General features: G+C 45.6%; 1 protein-coding gene across 1 annotated transcript; it reads right to left on the reverse strand.

Moving 5' to 3' along the window:
* Positions 1-1,355: 1,355 nt before the first annotated feature.
* LOC109878834 (cyclic nucleotide-gated channel cone photoreceptor subunit alpha-like) lies at positions 1,356-21,366 on the reverse strand. The gene is made up of 9 exons (XM_031822286.1): positions 21,116-21,366; positions 11,680-11,838; positions 10,372-10,488; positions 9,584-9,712; positions 9,039-9,098; positions 6,011-6,172; positions 5,430-5,531; positions 5,188-5,294; positions 1,356-3,872 (listed from the first exon to the last, which is right to left on the reverse strand). Exons 2-9 carry the CDS (start codon positions 11,784-11,786, stop codon positions 2,491-2,493), a joined length of 2,166 nt encoding a protein of 721 aa, XP_031678146.1. The 5' UTR covers positions 11,787-11,838; positions 21,116-21,366; the 3' UTR covers positions 1,356-2,490.
* Between the last annotated feature and the right edge of the window lie 387 nt (positions 21,367-21,753).

The following is a 21,753-nucleotide window of genomic DNA, read 5'->3' on the forward strand; positions in this document are numbered from 1 at the left end:
CTCTGTACCGTAATACCCTGTATATAGCCTCCACATTGACTCTGTACCGTAACACCCTGTATATAGCCTCCACATTGACTCTGTACCGTAACACCCTGTATATAGCCTCCACATTGACTCTGTACCGTAACACCCTGTATATAGCCTCCACATTGACTCTGTACCGTAACACCCTGTATATAGCCTCCACATTGACTCTGTACCGTAACACCCTGTATATAGCCTCCACATTGACTCTGTACCGTAACACCCTGTATATAGCCTCCACATTGACTATGTACCGGTACCCCCTGTATATAACCTCCACATTGACTCTGTACTGGTAGCCCCTGTATATAGCCTCCACATTGACTCTGTACCGTAACACCCTGTATATAGCCTCCACATTGACTCTGTACCGTAATACCCTGTATATAGCCTCCACATTGACTCTGTACCGTAACACCCTGTATATAGCCTCCACATTGACTCTGTACCGTAATACCCTGTATATAGCCTCCACATTGACTCTGTACCGTAACACCCTGTATATAGCCTCCACATTGACTCTGTACCGTAATACCCTGTATATAGCCTCCACATTGACTCTGTACCGTAATACCCTGTATATAGCCTCCACATTGACTCTGTACCGTAACACCCTGTATATAGCCTCGCCAATGTTATTTTACTGCTGCTCTGTAATTATTTGTTATTTTTATTGTTTACTTATCTATTTTTTAGATGGACTATTGGTGGTATATTGGTGGGCTATAGATGGACTATTGGTATGCTATTGATGGGCTATAGATGGACTATTGGTGGGCTATTGGTGGACTATAGATGGTCTATTGGTGGGCTATAGATGGACTATTGGTTGGCTATTGGTGGACTATAGATGGTCTATTGGTGGGCTATAGATGGTCTATTGCTGGCCTATAGATGGTCTATTGGTGGGCTATAGATGGTCTATTGGTGGGCTATTGGTGGACTATAGATGGTCTATTGGTGGGCTATAGATGGACTATTGGTTGGCTATTGGTGGACTATAGATGGTCTATTGGTGGGCTATAGATGGTCTATTGGTGGGCTATAGATGGTCTATTGGTGGGCTATAGATGGTCTATTGGTGGGCTATTGGTGGACTATAGATGGTCTATTGGTGGGCTATAGATGGACTATTGGTTGGCTATTGGTGGACTATAGATGGTCTATTGGTGGGCTATAGATGGTCTATTGGTGGGCTATTGTTGGACTATTTGTAGACAGAATACAATATGAGCCAAAGCTAGAGGATGTTATATAATATAAGTGATGAACTACAATGTACAGGAACATTCATCGGTCACTATAAAGACATAGAACACACACAATAACATTTGGTTTTTATTATTAATCTTTTGGTTGGAATTGAACACTTGCTAATACATACCATTGCACATTTCATATTTATATTGTAGATCACGCCAGATCAAATACACGTTTTTGATGACAGTCTGGTCTTGTGATTTGTGCATATTTGAGGTACACTAATGTTTTGGTCAAGTTTTTCATAACTTTTTAAGTTATCAAATGAGATGATAACCTCCGTTGTAAAATACACCGTTGTGGACTGTAGTCGCCATAGAAATAGAATCCATTAGAATATGTTTCATGCATGCCACATTCATACACATTGACAGATGATCAATAATACTAAATTATAATACTCTCTGTGAAGCACTTCATTCAACTAGACTCATAACATTTGAAAAATAAAGAATACATTTCCAAAACCACTAAAGGCTATATTATGAAAATGTCCTGTACAAAAAGAGTTTGTCTCTTTACCAGGGTGTGGGGTCGATTCCATTTCAATTCAGAAAGTAAACCAAATCACGATTACAATTCTAAATGTTACTAATTGTAAAGCATTGAAGAGTATTGAAATTGGAATAGAAATGTGGGTCTCTGAATGGACTGGAATTGAATCGACCCGACTCTCTTACTGCCCCAACGAGTGTCTCGAAACCAGTTCCATGCCACGATTCTGATTTTGGAGATGCACAAGTCTGTAACTTCTCGGTCACTGCATATGGAAAGCTGTATCCACTGCATACACTGGATATGAACATATTGACATTTGACACATATTTAGAGGTGCATTTTTACTCAATAAGAAGGTACATAATACGCGGTTGGTAATGTACATATGATGTATAAATACGAACAGTCAAAAAGTATCAAACTATCTACCGTTTTATGTATTGTTTTTTGAAAACCAAAAATAACATCTCTGTGTTAACTGTAAGGGCTCACACACACTGGCAACACATCCCACACAGAGCTAACGGAGGAATGCCACGTTTTGTACAACTTCACGCACCCTGGTACACCTTCACCTCTCCCACTCCGACGCACCTTCCCTATTGAAACACGTTGAGTTGGCTTCGTCCTTTTACTCTGCATTGCTCAGTGTGAAAGGTTCCTAAAGTCTCTGGGTAAATACATTGTGTCGTGTGCCTATTTGGTCTACTTGTCGGCCACCACCTCAGATATATCCTCGGGCCGGACCGACTTCACTGTTGACTCCATGTCGGTGATCCTCTGTTTAATCTTGCCCTGGCCGGATGTGAACTCAGCCATGATCTTGGCCAACTTGGACGTCATGATTTCCATATTACTTTCCAGCCTGAGGATCTTCTCCTCCATGTCCTTGGGGTCGGCACCTGCATTAGCGATTTCCTCATCGATCATGTTGTCCTTCATCAGCGTAGCCTTTCCCTTCTCTTCCAGGATCTTCTTGGCTTCGGGATACTCGGTAAGAGCCTCCATGAGATCATCTTTCGACAGAGCGAAGAGGTCAGAGTAACCCACGCTCCTGATGTTGGCCGTTCTCCTGTTACCAGCTTTGGAACCCTTGATGCCTAGGATACTGATATCTCCAAAGTACGCTCCATCGCTGAGCACACACCACTGTGTCACCCCGTCTTCCGCAACCACAGCTAGCTTCCCTTCCTTAATGATGTACATCTCTCTGCCGATGTCTCCCTTCTTACAGATGTAATCTCCTGGGGAGAACACCTGAGGCTGCAGCTTCATCACCAACTCAATAAGCAGCCCAGCCTCGCATTCCTGGAAGATTTTCACTTTCTTCAGGGTATCCAGATGGACGTCGATGGCAATCTCGGCCTTCAGCTTGTCCGGCAGGTTCTTCAGCACCTCCTTCTCATCGCAGGTCTTCTTCTCCGTCCAGAGGTAGTCAAACCACTTGATGACCCTGGCCTCCAGATCCTTGGAGACCTTACGGAACTGCATGTATTGCTTGATGGAGTCGATCTTAGCCTGGAAGTCTGCACGGTTTTTGTTCATGTTGGAGATCATGGCGCCAACATTACCGACAATGGTGGCGAAAATCAGCACGCCGATGAGGAAGTCGGCGACCACGAAGAGGTACTCAAAGTCCCTGACGGGGGGCGGGGTTTCTCCGATGGTGGTAAGTGTCAGGGTCGACCAATAGAGACAGTAGATGTACTTCCTGGAAAGGCGGCCGTGCTCAGGGTGACTGATGTTTGGGTACACCCATGTGTCGGACCCGAACCCGATGGTCTTGGAGATGGCGAAGAAGATGCAGGCGTTCCAGTGGATGATGATCAGGATGTAAAGTACCAGGTTGCTGATTCGGAAAACGTTGGGGAAGCTGGTTCTGGTTTCTGTGCGGTCAAAGTACTCAAAGAGGCGGTTCATCTTTGCAAGCCGGTTCAGTCTGAGCTCGGGGTTGTTGATGCCCACTTTCAGAAAAAGCAGGTCTGTGGGTATCATTGAAATGACGTCCCATTTGAACTGTTCCGTTTGTCTGTATTTGTCTAGAAGCTTTTGTTTGTCTTTCACAAGCAGCCCCTGTTCCAAATAACCTTTTAAGATAATGAAGAGAAAATGTAATTAGTGAAAATCAAAAATAAATCAAATAATCACAAACAAATGTTAATGAATTTTGACTGCATGGAAGTGTCTACTGCCTCTCTTGCTTGACAAATCACAAATGATCAAAGACACCGCTACTAGCGTTGGTTCAAATCCACACCGGTCTTTAAATCCCAGCCCCACCGGTCTTCACACCGAAGCCCCACCGGTCTTCCCAGCCCCACCGGTCTTCCCATCCCAGCCCCACCGGTCTTCCCACCCCAGCCCCACCGGTCTTCCCACCCCAGCCCCACCGGTCTTCCCATCCCAGCCCCACCGGTCTTCCCACCCCAGCCCCACTGGTCTTCCCACCCCAGCCCCACCGGTCTTCCCACCCCAGCACCACCAGTCTTCCCATCCCAGCCCCACCGGTCTTCCCAGCCCCACTGGTCTTCCCATCCCAGCCCCAACCGGTCTTCCCACCCCAGACCCACCAGTCTTCCCATCCCAGCCCCACCGGTCTTCCCAGCCCCACTGGTCTCCCAGCCCCACTGGTCTTCACACCCCAGCCACACCGGTCTTCCCAGCCCCACCGGTCTTCCCACCCCAGCCCCACCGTCTTCCCATCCCAGCCCCACCGGTCTTCCCACCCCAGCCCCACCGGTCATCCCATCCCAGCCCCACCGGTCTTCCCATCCCAGCCCCACCGATCTTCCCACCCCAGCCCCACCGGTCTTCACATCCCAGCCCCACCGGTCTTCCCAGCCCCACTGGTCTTCCCATCCCAGCCCCACCGGTCTTCCCACCCCAGCCCCACCAGTCTTCCCATCCCAGCCCCACCGGTCTTCCCAGCCCCACTGGTCTTCCCAGCCCCACTGGTCTTCACACCCCAGCCACACCGGTCTTCCCAGCCCCACCGGTCTTCCCACCCCAGCCCCACTGGTCTTCCCATCCCAGCCCCACCGGTCTTCCCACCCCAGCCCCACCAGTCTTCCCATCCCAGCCCCACCGGTCTTCCCAGCCCCACTGGTCTTCCCAGCCCCACTGGTCTTCACACCCCAGCCACACCGGTCTTCCCAGCCCCACCGGTCTTCCCACCCCAGCCCCACCGGTCTTCCCACCCCAGCCCCACCGGTCATCCCATCCCAGCCCCACCGGTCTTCCCATCCCAGCCCCACCGATCTTCCCACCCCAGCCCCACCGGTCTTCACACCCCAGCCCCACCGGTCTTCCCACCCCAGCCCCACCGGTCTTCACACTACTTTCCCTCTAACTGTCTCCCTGCTCATCCCGGTCTATCATGTGTTTTTAGAAGAAGAACCTCACCTGTTCTAGACCTGACGAATGTGTCTGCGTAGTAGACTAAGTCTGAGGTGTAGTCCAGGACAATCCACAGTATTGTGTATGTGTTCTGGAGTTCGTTAAAACATGCCCTGTTGGACGGCAAAACAACAGTCAACAACAATATACATTTTTTTATTTTTATAAAACAAACATTCAACAACAAAAATCGGATATATTCCCTTTGTAAGATAAAATGAAGTGAACTGTACTGTATGAGAACAAACCTGGTCACTAGCATCATCAGGTTGTAGAAACATGGTGCTGCTATGATGGTGAGCCATGTGTAGTATTTGTCTGCTGATGGGTCCATGATCCAAATCTCTTTCCTGAAACATGACCGCACAGTTTTCAATCAAATCAAATCAAATGGATTTATATAGCCCTTCTTACATCAGCTGATATCTCAAAGTGTTGTACAGAAACCCAGCCTAAAACCCCAAACAGCAAGCAATGCAGGTGTAGAAACACGGTGGCTAGGAAAAACTCCCTAGAAAGAAACCTTGAGAGGAACCAGGCTATGAGGGGTGGCCTCAATCACAAAGGGGTTGAGTGACAAGATTGACCCCCATCTTGCATATACAATACATTACAACTGTCTGTTCCGACATTGTAGAATCAATGGCCACCATGTTCAATGTTGGTAAAACAAAGGCTACCCTTCTCTCCTGTGTGTGTTCTTACCGACACCCAAGTAGTGTTACTCTCCCACCTATCCATTTTTTATGTTAGTGTAGCAATGCTGCCAGATGTGCCTTATCCTTCACATCTTGGGGCAGACGACCAATCAGACTACAGTCATACTTACGGGGGCTCCTCCTTCTTCTTCTCCTCCTTCTTAGGCTCCTCCTTCTTAGGCTCCTCCTTCTTAGGCTCCTCCTTCTTAGGCTCCTCCTCTTTCTTCTCATCTTCTTGCGCTTCCTGTTTTTTTTCCTCTTTCTTTATTTCGTCCTTCTTGTCATCTTTTTTGCTATTGGATAATGGATGTTTAAGGATTAAGATGATCTATAAGTGACTTTCTAGGGTATTTATGGCAGACTATTGACAGACTATTGGTGGACTAATTGGCATACTATTGGTAGACTATTGGTGGACAATCATAGTACAATATGAGCCAAGGCTAGTGGAAAGGTCGTTACTTGCCTAGGGGGCATTGATACTCTACAGCAGGGTTCCCCAATAGGCGGCCCGAATCTCATTTTATTTGCCCACCCAAGTTTTCTGAACAATTGTTATTTTATTTAATCATTTTTGTTGTTGGACATGAAACAATGTAAAATCACTAGGAAATCAACTCAAAGTTATTTTAATTTAGAACATCTGTTTCCAAGTAGTCCCACGCATAAATAAAGCCATATGTGATCGTATCCCAATGTAATCAAGGTAGGAGATTATCGTCAAATACTATATCTGATTGGGATTCTTGTGGTCAATTTGCAGTGTATTAAATATTTATTTATAACTATGTTCTGGTCCCCCCGACCATCGGCCTATGCCTGTGGACCCCTGCTCTACAGAAACAGTAACAGGTCAATCATATCCAGTGGAAACAGTCCCATAGGGTTTCAGAGGGCATTACCGTATGTGAAAGTGCAGGTTATACGACAGCCCTGTAGGTGGCAGCACCACTCCTATTTATGTTCACCATACAGTTCACTTCTCATGAGACTAACTTAAATTTTACATTGACATAAATATAAAATGGTATAGTTCACTGAATGTTGAATAAGGAGTAGAAGTTTATACTTAATTTTACTTTTAGATGTATCTTTTTGAAATACAATATCAAACAGTGGCCTAACCAGTATAATCAAGATCAGGACTTTCAACAATGCATTCTAAAGAAGACTAAAACTACTCTATACGTATTCCATTAAAAGCTATTTAATAATGATCCCAAATGGGACCTCTCAAACAATGATAGTGTCTTCTCATTCTATAGCTGCAACTAAAATCCAACTGGAGCAACTGCTATTGACATAGCAGATCTTTACATGCTTATCTATGTCTATAGAACTATTATGTCTATAGAACTATTATGTCTATAGAACTATTATGTCTATAGAACTAAATGTCTATAGAACTATTATGTCTATAGAACTAAATGTCTATAGAACTAAATGTCTATAGAACTACTATGTCTATAGAACTAAATGTCTATAGAACTATTATGTCTATAGAACTAAATGTCTATAGAACTAAATGCCTATAGAACTATATGTCTATAGAACTATATGTCTATAGAACTATATGTCTATAGAACTATTATGTCTATAGAACTAAATGTCTATAGAACTATATGTCTATAGAACTATATGTCTATAGAACTATATGTCTATAGAACTATATGTCTATAGAACTATTATGTCTATAGAACTAAATGTCTATAGAACTAAATGTCTATAGAACTATATGTCTATAGAACTATTATGTCTATAGAACTATTATGTCTATAGAACTAAATGTCTATAGAACTAAATGTCTATAGAACTAAATGTCTATAGAACTATTATGTCTATAGAACTAAATGTCTATAGAACTAAATGTCTATAGAACTAAATGTCTATAGAACTATGTCTATAGAACTAAATGTCTATAGAACTATGTCTATAGAACTAAATGTCTATAGAACTATATGTCTATAGAACTATTATGTCTATAGAACTAAATGTCTATAGAACTAAATGCCTATAGAACTATGTCTATAGAACTAAATGTCTATAGAACTATATGTCTATAGAACTATTATGTCTATAGAACTATTATGTCTATAGAACTAAATGTCTATAGAACTATGTCTATAGAACTATATGTCTATAGAACTATTATGTCTATAGAACTATTATGTCTATAGAACTATTATGTCTATAGAACTATTATGTCTATAGAACTATATGTCTATAGAACTATTATGTCTATAGAACTATATGTCTATAGAACTATTATGTCTATAGAACTATTATGTCTATAGAACTAAATGTCTATAGAACTATTATGTCTATAGAACTATATGTCTATAGAACTATTATGTCTATAGAACTATTATGTCTATAGAACTAAATGTCTATAGAACTATGTCTATAGAACTAAATCTCTATAGAACTATGTCTATAGAACTATATGTCTATAGAACTATTATGTCTATAGAACTAAATGTCTATAGAACTATGTCTATAGAACTAAATGTCTATAGAACTATATGTCTATAGGACTATTATGTCTATAGAACTATTATGTCTATAGAACTATTATGTCTATAGAACTATATGTCTATAGAACTATATGTCTATAGAACTATTACACTACCAGAGATAGGTACACCTATAGTATCTTTGCAACACTCAGGATTTAAACTGATCATACCGAACTACAGGGCAAATGTCTACCACGGACGAACACAATCGACAGAGGCTCTTACTGTCTATGGTCGTACATGCTTATACGACTATACAACTACTGGTGTACAACTACACTATATACATACCAGGATTTACAGTGTACCAATAGGATAAGACCTCTAACAGTTCCAGTGTCCTCTATAAACTAGTATCGAGGGCTACTTTCTACTTCCTGTCTAAAGAGCTACTTTCTATTTCCTGTCGAAAGAGCTACTTTCCACTTCCTGTTTAAAGAGCTACTTTCTATTTCCTCTCTAAAGAGCTACTTTCTACTTCCTGTCTAAAGAGCTACTTTCTACTTCCTGTCTAAAGAGCTACTTTCTATTTCCTCTCTAAAGAGCTACTTTCTACTTCCTCTCTAAAGAGCTACTTTCTACTTCCTCTCTAAAGAGCTACTTTCTACTTCCTGTCTAAAGAGCTACGTCTAGCTCCACTTACTCATCTGTGTTGTTGCAGTTGTTCATATTGTACATAGCCAGCGGCCATTGACTGACTTGGCTTGAGAGGGAAAGACAGGGACAGATTGGCAGGGTTAGTTAAACAATGACTCAAATTGAGCTTCATTTATTTCATAAACTGAGCATAATTTAATTCTAGTTTTCTCTGTGGATGTATTAGAATGCTCCTGAGTTATCTTAAGTTAAGATATTAAATCACAGGTCTATTAAAGGATATTCCAAGTTAGAGATTTTCAGTTTGTTTTCATTGAACCTTTTTCTTATACAGGTTAGACCCGCTGAGATCAGAAAATCTCTTTTGAGAGAAGAGAGACCTGTTCAATCTGTTTTTAGGGTTCACTCGTCAAGACAGCTTTTTTTCGTTGAGTATAAAGTTGCTATATTCTGGTAACAGGTTTCCCAGAAATCCCAGGCTGGGTTGGAAGATTCCCGTAATGAGGACAAAAGAAGTGAAACCTCCACTAAAAAAATCTGCAGAATTTTGCAAATCCTAGTTAACCATCCCCATCTCTAGTCCAGACTTACTTCCTCTTACGGACTCTGTCGGGGTATCCCTGTGACCGTGCGTTGCTCTCTCTGCTGGAGACCTCTTTGAGCTCAGGGGTCCTGAAGCGCTCCAGGAAGGAGTCCGGTCTCTCCACCTCACGGTGCATCCTGGGAGAGGCCCAGGTCCGCAGCATGAACAGGAAGTGAGAGAGTCTAGACAATCAGGTAAAACGACAACATAACACACTCTGTGTCTTCGCTGCCGCTGGCTACGTCCCAAATGGCTCCCTATGAAAAATGAATGACTGAATGAGATTCATAGACATATGTGATAGCGATAGCGCTGACGTCATCCACTAATTCCTCTAGAAAACTCCCGATGGCTCATGTGAAGCCAGAAGTATTTCAATATGAAAGGCGCTATAATGCTGAATGGGGCTGAATTGCATAAGAAAATCACAAAGGATCATGGTGAATGTGGCTGTCACTAGCAAAGGATCATGGTAAATGTGGCTGTAACTAGCAAAGGATCATGGTAAATGTGGCTGTAACTAGAAAAGGATCATGGTGAATGTGGCTGTAACTAGCAAAGGATCATGGTAAATGTGGCTGTAAATAGCAAAGGATCATGGTCGGTGTAGTCGTTTTCATCCTGGCTGAGTGAGTCTAACAGGCCTGTGATTGGTCTGTATCAGCAGATGTTCCTGTGTGACGAAAAATGTAGTAGTCAGAATGGATCACTATTTCATTAAATATCTCCATTGGTCAAGAATTCACCGCTCATGACCACACTAGTGAGATGGTGCGACACTGCGAGGTGGGGATACCTGGCCAGGGCTCCTGACCCTGTGAAGGAATCTCTGTGAGACTCTGGGTGTCTGATGGTTAACACGGAGGCAGAACCCTGAATCTCTGACGAGGTGTCCTCACACTCTGAGTTGGACCTTAAAGAAATAGGAGATGGAGAGTGGGACGTTAGGGAGAGAACATGACAGCAGTGACATACAGTATGTGTCCTGTTGCCCAGAGGACACAACAGTAGTACACTATATAGGGAATGGGGTGCCATTTGTGATTGTTACTGTAGGGAAGAGTGGGGTAAGTTGAACCAAAAAGGGTAAGTTGAGCCACCCTTGTTTCTAAGACACCATACACAAAATGTATCATTTGACCAAATGTGTAGGACGAGGTCATCATTTTCAAGAAGAAACCACATGGGAAAAAAACGGATTAGACCTCTAGTATGGGTGAATAAGTCAAATGTATTTATTGTGTTAGAGATTTCATTATGCTTTTCTCTAAACCAAAGTAGAAACTTTTTTAATTTGTTCTATACATCATTTGGGGTCTCTATCAGCTTTAGGTCTTAACCTAGCATGAAATAGCATTACTGTAGCTGTGTGGGCTGATGTAGTCTAAATGTTTGCTTTGAGGAAATTTGAGCCAATTGAATAGTTTTCTTCCAGCTGTAATTCAAGGCGTTATCACTGGGATGTGAGGTAACAGCAGGGCCTTTGATAAAAGGGCTTTAAAAACAGTGTTTGGGAAATAAAGACAGACGTGATTTTAAAAGGGCGTGGTAATATTTCATTCAGTACAGACATGTGATTTACCCCACACCCGGGTAAGTTGTGCCAAGAGACCACTTTCTTTTGTTGGACAAGCTGTTTTCAAAACTGTAATGTTTACATGAATTCTGATGATTATTACTAGGGATACACATTATCCTGAAATATATGTAGATATCTTTGTTAGAAATAATCCTGTATTTCCCTTTATGGAGTGATGCTGGATGCAAAACATGGCTCAATTTTACCCCACTCTCCCCTACACTCTCCCCTACACTCTCCCCTACACTCTCCCCTACACGTACAGTACACTGTCGACATGTCTCAATCCACAAGGTAGACAGCAGGCAGCTGTTTTGGATTGAGACACAGCCTAAATGTTCATGCACCACATACTGAATTCATGGAGCTCAACCTAAACCTTTTGATTTGGGTACGTCCAAAATGGCACCCTATTCCCAGAATCCTTTGGACCTTGATCAATAGTAGAGAACTATATAGGGACTAGTGTGCCATTTAGGAGGCAGAAGCTCATTGGCTCTCAAGCGTTCTGTAGCGACCTCTGACCTTGGGGTTCCGTTCTCAATGGAATCCAGATTGTCATTTGGCGTGCAGAGAGATGGCCGTTGCCGGGTCATTGCCGGGTAGGACTGGTCTGTGCAGATCTTTGCCATGCTGACTCCTAAGGTTCTGCTGGCCAGGGGCCTCCAGCCATCCAACAAGACACTGTAGAGGTAAAGGGGTCATAGACCACAATCAATCAATTACATGTATTTTATGAAGCCCTTATAATATCAGTAGCTGATGTCACAAAGTGCTTTACAGATACCCAGCCTAAAACCACAAAGAGCAAGCAGAAGCACAGCGGCTAGGAAAAACTCCCTAGAAGGCAGGAACCTAGGAAGAAACCTAGAGAGGAACCAGACTCTGAGGAGTAGCCAGTCCTTTTCTAGCTGTGCCGGGTGGAGATTATAAAAGGTCAGCCAATCAATGATCAGTTCACAGGTGAAACCTGCTCGGACGTCACAAAACGCGTACCCTGCATGTATATGAAAGTAACTGGGCGTGTGGACAGCCAGAAAATAGGCCTTCGTCAAGAGCAATTTACAGTTGAATCTGGTTTTTTTTTCCCATAAAATCCCCATGAAACATTTAGAAAAGTAAGACTACAGTATGTCTGACTATAACTGCTAGTCGTAATGAAAGAAAGGCCTGTAATGGTGGTGAAGGTGCGTAATCACCACCTGGTACATCTTAATTCCATTAAGATTCTCCATCATGAGATTGAATCAGATGCTAGGCTGTAGATGTGATAAACAGCAGTGAGATTGGAGATGACAGATTAGAGGAGGCTCAGTAGCTGTCCCATGTGGTACACTCTTACCTTCATAGTTATAGCGCATTACTTATGACCAGAGCCCAGCATAGGACTCTATCTATAGGACTCTACCCATAGGACTCTACCCACAGGACTCTACCCATAGGGAAACCCATAGGACTCTACCCACAGAACTCTACCCATAGGGAAACACATAGGACTCTACCAACAGAACTCTACCAATAGGGAAACACATAGGACTCTACCCATAAGGAAACCCATAGGACTCTACCCATAGGGAAACACATAGGATTCTACCCATAGGGAAACCCATAGGACTCTACCCATAGGGAAACACATAGGACTCTACCCATAGGGAAACACATAGGACTCTACCCACAGGACTCTACCCATAGGGAAACCCATAGGACTCTACCCATAGGGAAACCCATAGGACTCTACCCACAGGACTCTACCCATAGGGAAACCCATAGGGTTCTACCCACAGGACTCTACCCACAGGGTTTCTACCCACAGGACTCTACCCACAGGGTTTCTACCCACAGGGCTCTACCCACAGGGTTTCTACCCACAGGACTCTACCCACAGGGTTTCTACCCACAGGGCACTACCCACAGGGTTTCTACACATAGGACTCTACCCACAGGGTTTTTACCCATAGGACTCTACCCACAGGGTTTCTACCCACAGGACTCTACCCATAGGGCTCTACCCACAGGACTCTACCCACAGGGTTTCTACCCACGGGACTCTACCCACAGGGTTTCTATCCATAGGGTTCTACCCACAGGGTTTCTACCCATAGGGCTCTACCCACAGGGTTTCTACCCATAGGACTCTACCCACAGGGTTTCTACCCACAGGATTCTACCCATAGGGCTCTACCCACAGGACTCTACCCACAGGGTTTCTACCCATAGGGCTCTACCCACAGGGTTTCTACCCACGGGACTCTACCCACAGGGCTCTACCCACAGGACTCTACCCACAGGGTTTCTACCCACGGGACTCTACCCACAGGGTTTCTACCCATAGGGCTCTACCCACAGTGCTCTACCCACAGGGTTTCTACCCACAGGGTTTCTACCCATAGGACTCTACCCACAGGGTTTCTACCCATAGGGCTCTACCCACAGGGTTTCTACCCACAGGGTTTCTACCCATAGGGCTCTACCCACAGGGTTTCTACCCATAGGGCTCTACCCACAGGGTTTCTACCCACAGGGTTTCTACCCATAGGGCTCTACCCACAGGGTTTCTACCCATAGGGCTCTACCCACAGGGTTTCTACCCATAGGGCTCTACCCACAGGGTTTCTACCCACAGGGCTCTACCCACAGGGTTTCTACCCACGGGACTCTACCCACAGGGTTTCTACCCACATGGTTTCTACCCACGGGACTCTCGTCAAAAGTAGTGCAGTTGAAAAGGAACAGGATGACATTTGGGAAGCACACCTGTTGTCATGACGAGGGTTATTCTGGCTGACTGAAAAACAATTTTCAAAGTGACAATCAAGGCAGGCCATCTGAGAGGGGAGCAGGACTTCAGGAGGCTCCTAAAAATACATCCTGATTAAGTCTTAAACACTAAACAGGATCAGTGCCCTGGCCCTCTGAAAGATCACCTGCCACAGATTTAAAAGAACCATGCCCTATAGGCTATAGGTATGCCCTGTAGGCTATAGGTAGGCCCTGTAGCTGGGCCCTGTAGCTGGGCCCTGTAGCTGGGCCCTGTAGCTGGGCCCTGTAGCTGGGCCCTGTAGCTAGGCCCTGTAGCTGGGCCCTGTAGCTGGGCCCTGTAGCTGGGCCCTGTGGCTAGGCCCTGTAGCTGGGCCCTGTAGCTGGGCCCTGTAGCTGGGCCCTGTAGCTAGGCCCTGTAGCTGCCCTATAGGCTATAGGTAGGCCCTGTACGCTATAGGTAGGCCCTGTAGCTGGGCCCTGTAGCTGGGCCCTGTAGCTGGGCCCTGTAGCTGGGCCCTGTAGCTAGGCCCTGTAGCTGGGCCCTGTAGCTGGGCCCTGTAGCTGGGCCCTGTGGCTAGGCCCTGTAGCTGGGCCCTGTAGCTGGGCCCTGTAGCTGGGCCCTGTAGCTAGGCCCTGTAGCTGCCCTATAGGCTATAGGTAGGCCCTGTAGGCTATAGGTAGGCCCTGTAGCTGGGCCCTGTAGCTGGGCCCTGTAGCTGGGCCCTGTAGCTGGGCCCTGTGGCTAGGCCCTATAGGCTATAGGTAGGCCCTGTAGCTGGGCCCTGTGGCTAGGCCCTATAGGCTATAGGTAGGCCCTGTAGCTGGGCCCTGTAGCTGGGCCCTGTGGCTAGGCCCTATAGGCTATAGGTAGGCCCTGTAGCTGGGCCCTGTGGCTAGGCCCTATAGGCTATAGGTAGGCCCTGTAGCTGGGCCCTGTAGCTAGGCCCTGTGGCTAGGCCCTGTAGCTGGGCCCTGTAGCTAGGCCCTGTAGCCAGACCCTGTAGCTAGGCCCTGTAGCTGGGCCCTGTGGCTAGGCCTTGTAGCTAGGCCCTGTAGCTAGGCCATGTAGCTAGGCCCTGTAGCTGGGCCCTGTAGCTGGGCCCTGTGGCTAGACCCTGTAGCTGGGCCCTGTGACTAGGCCCTGTAGCTAGGCCCTGTGGCTAGGCCCTGTAGCTAGGCCCTGTAGCTAGGCCCTGTGTTTCATTAGGTCTACAGGTCCATAAAAATAGAACCTTTCTAGTTCTGTGGTCACGTATAGACTATGTGAAGGACCTCATTTTAAGGACATGTAGTATGGGTGAATAAGACATTTTACAGAATCACCCTGAAAGACCTCTAGTATGGGTGAATAAGATATTTTAAGACATTTTATAGAATCACCCTGAAAGACCACTAGTATGAGTGAATAAGATATTTTAAGACATTTTATAGAATCACCCTGAAAGACCACTACTATGAGTGAATAAGATATTTTAAGACATTTTACAGAATCACCCTGAAAGACCTCTAGTATGAGTGAATATGTATTTTAAGACATTTTTTTTGTTAAAGGTGATTTTCGAGGAACAGTTCATTAGCCATTGGCTTCTGGGAAGAGATTAGCGTACTTAGCCTGTCCTTGCAAAGGACACTTTGTAATGTATCCAAAATGCACTGGCTGAGACGGAGCTTTTCTGAGCTTGCCCAGCCTGATCTAAATACAGACATTCTGACTGGTACTACTGGTGCTGTTCAATGTTGAGAATACACCACACTGATGGTTTCATGATACCGTCATTGAACTGCATAACAACTGCATCATTCTGCTCTTATTAAAAAAGCTTTAAGGTTGCTGAATGGAGAACCTTGGATCAAAGGTAGCTGAATGGAGAACCTTGGATCAAAGGTTGCTGAATGGAGAACCTTGGATCAAAGGTTGCTGAATGGAGAACCTTGGATCAAAGGTAGCTGAATGGAGAACCTTGGATCAAAGGTAGCTGAATGGAGAACCTTGGATCAAAGGTAGCTGAATGGAGAACCTTGGATCAAAGGTAGCTGAATGGAGAACCTTGGATCAAAGGTAGCTGAATGGAGAACCTTGGATCAAAGGTAGCTGAATGGAGAACCTTGGATCAAAGGTAGCTGAATGGAGAACCTTGGATCAAAGGTAGCTGAATGGAGAACCTTGGATCAAAGGTAGCTGAATGGAGAACCTTGGATCAAAGGAAACTGAATGGAGAACCTTTGATCAAAGGTAGCTGAATGGAGAACCTTGGATCAAAGGTAGCTGAAAGGAGAACCTTGGATCAAAGGAAACTGAATGGAGAACCATGGATCAAATGTAGCTGAGTGGAGAACCTTTGATCAAAGGTAGCTGAATGGAGAACCTTGGATCAAAGGTAGCTGAATGGAGAACCTTGGATCAAAGGTAGCTGAATGGAGAACCTTGGATCAAAGGAAACTGAATGGAGAACCTTGGATCAAAGGTAACTGAATGGAGAACCATGGATCAAATGTAGCTGAATGGAGAACCTTGGATCAAAGGAAACTGAATGGAGAACCATGGATCAAATGTAGCTGAGTGGAGAACCTTGGATCAAAGGTAGCTGAATGGAGAACCTTGGATCAAATGTAGCTGAATGGAGAACCTTGGATCAAATGTAGCTGAATGGAGAACCTTGGATCAAATGTAGCTGAATTGAGAACCTTGGATCAAATGTAGCTGAATGGAGAACCTTGGATCAAATGTAGCTGAATGGAGAACCTTGGATCAAATGTAGCTGAATGGAGAACCTTGGATCAAATGTAGCTGAATGGAGAACCTTGGATCAAATGTAGCTGAATGGAGAACCTTGGATCAAATGTAGCTGAATGGAGAACCTTGGATCAAATGTAGCTGGATGGAGAACCTTGGATCAAAATAAAGTGACAGGCCGTATAAAGTAAAACAACATTAAAAGGAAAGAGAACAATCAGAACACTGATTTAGATTAATCAGGGCCTAGCTACAGGGCCTAGCTACAGGGCCTAGCTACAGGGCCTAGCTACAGGGCCTAGCTACAGGGCCTAGCCACAGGGCCTAGCTACAGGGCCTAGCTACAGGGCCTAGCTACAGGGCCTAGCTACAGGGCCTAGCCACAGGGCCTAGCCACAGGGCCTAGCTACAGGGCCTAGCCACAGGGCCTAGCTACAGGGCCTAGCCACAGGGCCTAGCTACAGGGCCTAGCTACAGGGCCTAGCTACACTACAGGGCCTAGCTACAGGGCCTAGCTACAGGGCCTAGCTACAGGGCCTAGCTACAGGGCCTAGCCACAAGGCCTAGCTACAGGGCCTAGCTACAGGGCCTAGATACAGGGCCTAGCCACAGGGTCTAGCTACAGGGCCTAGCTACAGGGCCTAGCCACAGGGCCTAGCCACAGGGCCTAGTGACAGGGCCTAGCTACAGGGCCTAGCCACATGGCCTAGCCACAGGGTCTAGCTACAGGGCCTAGCTACAGGGCCTAGCTACAGGGCCTAGCCACACAGCCTAGCTACAGGGCCTAGCCACAGGGTCTAGCTACAGGGCCTAGCTACAGGGCCTAGCTACAGGGCCCAGCCACAGGGTCTAGCTACAGGGTCTAGCTACAGTGTCTAGCTACAGGGCCTAGCCACAGGGCCTAGCTACTGGGCCTAGCTACAGGGCCTAGCCACAGGGCCTAGCCACAGAGTCTAGCTACAGGGCCTAGCCACAGGGTCTAGCTACAGGGCCTAGCCACAGGGTCTAGCTACAGGGCCTAGCCACAGGGTCTAGCTACAGGGCCTAGCCACAGGGTCTAGCTACAGGGCCTAGCCACATGGTCTAGCTACAGGGCCTAGCCACAGGGTCTAGCTACAGGGCCTAGCCACAGGGTCTAGCTACAGGGCCTAGCCACAGGGTCTAGCTACAGGGCCTAGCCACAGGGTCTAGCTACAGGGCCTAGCCACAGGGTCTAGCTACAGGGCCTAGCCACAGGGCCTAGCCACAGGGTCTAGCTACAGGGCCTAGCCACAGGGCCTGGCTACAGGGCCTAGCTACAGGGCCTAGCCACAGGGCCATTAATCAGTCAAATTGTGAATATCCAAGTCCCTGAATAGAAAGTGATCAACTTTTCATTAATACGGGAAAAGGGTTTAATGTTGACATTATAATGAATGTTTATTTTCTTTTATGACCTGTGGTGTGGACAGAGAGTCAGAGACCACTGACCTGTGGTGTGGACAGAGAGTCAGAGACCACAGACCTGTGGTGTGGACAGAGAGTCAGAGACCACTGACCTGTGGTGTGGACAGAGAGTCAGAGACCACTGACCTGTGGTGTGGACAGAGAGTCAGAGACTACAGACCTGTCGTGTAGACAGAAAGTCAGAGACCACAGACCTGTGGTGTGGACAGAGAGTCAGAGACCACTGACCTGTGGTGTGGACAGAGAGTCAGAGACCACAGACCTCTGGTGTAGACAGAGAGTCAGAGACCACTGACCTGTGGTGTGGACAGAGAGTCAGAGACCACTGACCTGTGGTGTAGACAGAGAGTCAGAGACCACTGACCTGTGGTGTAGACAGAGAGTCAGAGACTACTGACCTGTGGTGTAGACAGAGAGTCAGAGACTACTGACCTGTGGTGTAGACAGAGAGTCAGAGACTACTGACCTGTGGTGTAGACAGAGTCAGAGACCACTGACCTGTGGTGTAGACAGAGAGTCAGAGACAACTGACCTCTGTTATGGACAGAGAGTCAGAGACTACTGACCTGTGGTGTAGACAGAGAGTGAGAGACTACTACCCTGTGGTGTAGACAGAGAGTCAGAGACCACTACCCCTGTGGTGTAGACAGAGGGTCAGAGACCACTACCTGTGGTGTAGACAGAGAGTCTGGCATGGACAGAGAGTCAGAGACCACTGACCTGTGGTGTACACAGAATCAGAGACCACTGACCTGTGGTATAGACAGAGAGTCAGAGACTACTGACCTGTGGTATAGACAGAGAGTCAGAGACTACTGACCTCTGGTATGTACAGAGAGTCAGAGACCACTGACCTGTGGTGTAGGCAGAGAGTCAGAGACTACTGCCCTGTAGTGTAGACAGAGAGTCAGAGACCACTGCCCTGTGGTGTAGACAGAGAGTCAGAGACCACTGACCTGTGGTGTAGACAGAGAGTCAGAGACTACTGACCTCTGGTATGGACAGAGAGTCAGAGACTACTGACCTGTGGTGTGGACAGAGAGTCAGAGACCACTGACCTGTGGTGTGGACAGAGAGTCAGAGACCACTACCTGTGGTGTAGACAGAGAGTCAGAGACCACTGACGTGTGGTGTAGACAGAGAGTCAGAGACTACTGACCTGTGGTGTAGACAGAGAGTCAGAGGCTACTGACCTCTGGTATGGACAGAGAGTCAGAGACCACTGACCTGTGGTGTAGACAGAGAGTCAGAGACCACTGACCTCTGGTATGGACATAGAGTCAGAGACCACAGACCTGTGGTGTAGACAGAGAGTCAGAGACCATTTACCTTTGGTGTAGACAGAGAGTCAGAGACCATTTACCTGTGGTGTAGACAGAGAGTCAGAGACCATTTACCTGTGGTGTAGACAGAGAGTCAGAGACCATTTACCTTTGGTGTGGACAGAGAGTCAGAGACCACAGACCTGTGGTGTAGACAGACAGTCAGAGACCATTTACCTGTGGTGTAGACAGAGTCAGAGACCATTTACCTTTGGTGTAGACAGAGAGTCAGAGACCACAGACCTGTGGTGTAGACAGAGAGTCAGAGACCACATACCTGTGGTGTAGACAGAGTCAGAGACCACTGACCTCTGGTATGGACAGAGAGTCAGAGACCACAGACCTGTGGTGTGGACAGAGAGTCAGAGACCACAGACCTGTGGTGGAGACAGAGAGTCAGAGACCACAGACCTGTGGTGTGGACAGAGAGTCAGAGACCACAGACCTGTGGTGGAGACAGAGAGTCAGAGACCACAGACCTGTGGTGTGGACAGAGAGTCAGAGACCACAGACCTGTGGTGGAGACAGAGAGTCAGAGACCACAGACCTGTGGTGTGGACAGAGAGTCAGAGACCACAGACCTTTGGTGTAGACAGAGAGTCAGAGACCACTGGTGGTGTGGATAGTAAAACATGTAAAAGAAGAGACCATTGTGTTTATTTCCCTGTGAATTTACATTTCACCCAAAAGAATGTCCTCTTTTCAAGTAAATCGCCAGAAAGTTCATTCAAATCAAAGTGCTGTAATATTTAAAATATTCCCAATTATTGATAGCAATCAATGGGAGCCTATGCTAATAATAGCATGGTTATGAATAGGCTATAGGTTGGTTTTGACCTCACGTGGCTAATATTTGATTCCATGTTTATTTATTGACTATAATCTGTACAGAGACTAAGAGAGCTTCCGTTTTGATTGTCTTTCTCATTTCAAAACGTTTTTTTTTTAAGTCATTCAACTTGTGAATGTAAACGTCACTGAAATAACTTCCTGTTTTAAAGTAAAAGTCAAAAAGTCCCGAAAATCAATGCTATGACAAAAATATCTAGTCCTACATGGTTATGTCTGTATATGGGATATAGTATAGGTAGGTCGTAATTCATTTACTGAGATCAACATTTCTGTTGACCTCAAGTGACACTGTCTTTGCATGTTTATCAGGGTCATGGGTATTTTCCATTTACATTCAGAACGTAGACCCATTTCCAAATTCACATTTTCCTCGTTGAAAAACATTGGAGAGAATTTGAATGTCAGTTAACTTCCAGAATTGACTGGAATTGAAATATAATTGACCACACTCCTGATGTTTATTCATTTCGTGATGGAGTGATCTGATCTGTGGTGTGAAGACCACTGCTGTTAACACGTGTACCTACAGATTAGTGGTAGATAATACCATGGCTTTAAGCTCTGCTCAAGCAGATCCTAGTTAGGTAAACTCCGAATATACATGCGCATATAGTAGTACCATCGATCTTAAACATTTCAGCATCTTCACATAATTACAGTCCATTAAGTATCCCTATGGTAGGACAATTAATGTTGTTTGTTTAACTTAAACTGACAAAACATGTAGCCTATGATGTGGTGCTCTCTTTAGACAATAACCTGGTAGTCGTTTGGCAAACACTAATAGGTATATAGTTACAGACGTTCATCTAGACCTGTGTCTTCAGCTAAAGCACCAGCAGCTCACCTGAATGTAGCCTGGTCCTCTCCTCACACTGTGTTGCACATCATTCCTCACACTGTGTTGCACATCATTCCTCACAAATTGACATTGGATAATTCCATTTTTCAGGAATAATTGTAATCCTACGTCGTTTGGTCGTTAGTTGTTGTCCTGTGAGGAAAAAAAAATCATAATCCCAATTGTAATCCAAATAGTAGAGAATTTAGTGAGTGACTTTCAGAACAGCCTTTCACCATCACGGACAGCGCGCTAATAGGAGATCACTGAGCTGTCTGGTAGGGCGGAGTCTCTCGGTGCTCCAAGTCATCAATATTCAACAGGCAAACAATCTGGCTTTTTAAAAATCAAATCAAATCAAATGTATTTATAAAGCCCTTCTGACATCAGCTGATATATCAAAGTGCTGTACAGAAACCCAGCCTAAAACCCCAAACAGCAAGCAATGCAGGTGTAGAAGCACGGTGGCTAGGAAAAACTCCCTAGAAAGACCAGAACCTAGGAAGAAACCTAGAGAGGAACCAGGCTATGAGGGGTGGCCAGTCCTCTTCTGGCTGTGCCGGGTGGAGATTATAACAGAACATGGCCAAGATGTTCAAATGTTCATAGATGACCAGCAGGGTCAAATAATAATAATCAGTGGT

This window comes from Oncorhynchus kisutch, linkage group LG4 (assembly GCF_002021735.2).
Source record: "Oncorhynchus kisutch isolate 150728-3 linkage group LG4, Okis_V2, whole genome shotgun sequence".
NCBI lineage: Eukaryota > Metazoa > Chordata > Actinopteri > Salmoniformes > Salmonidae > Oncorhynchus > Oncorhynchus kisutch.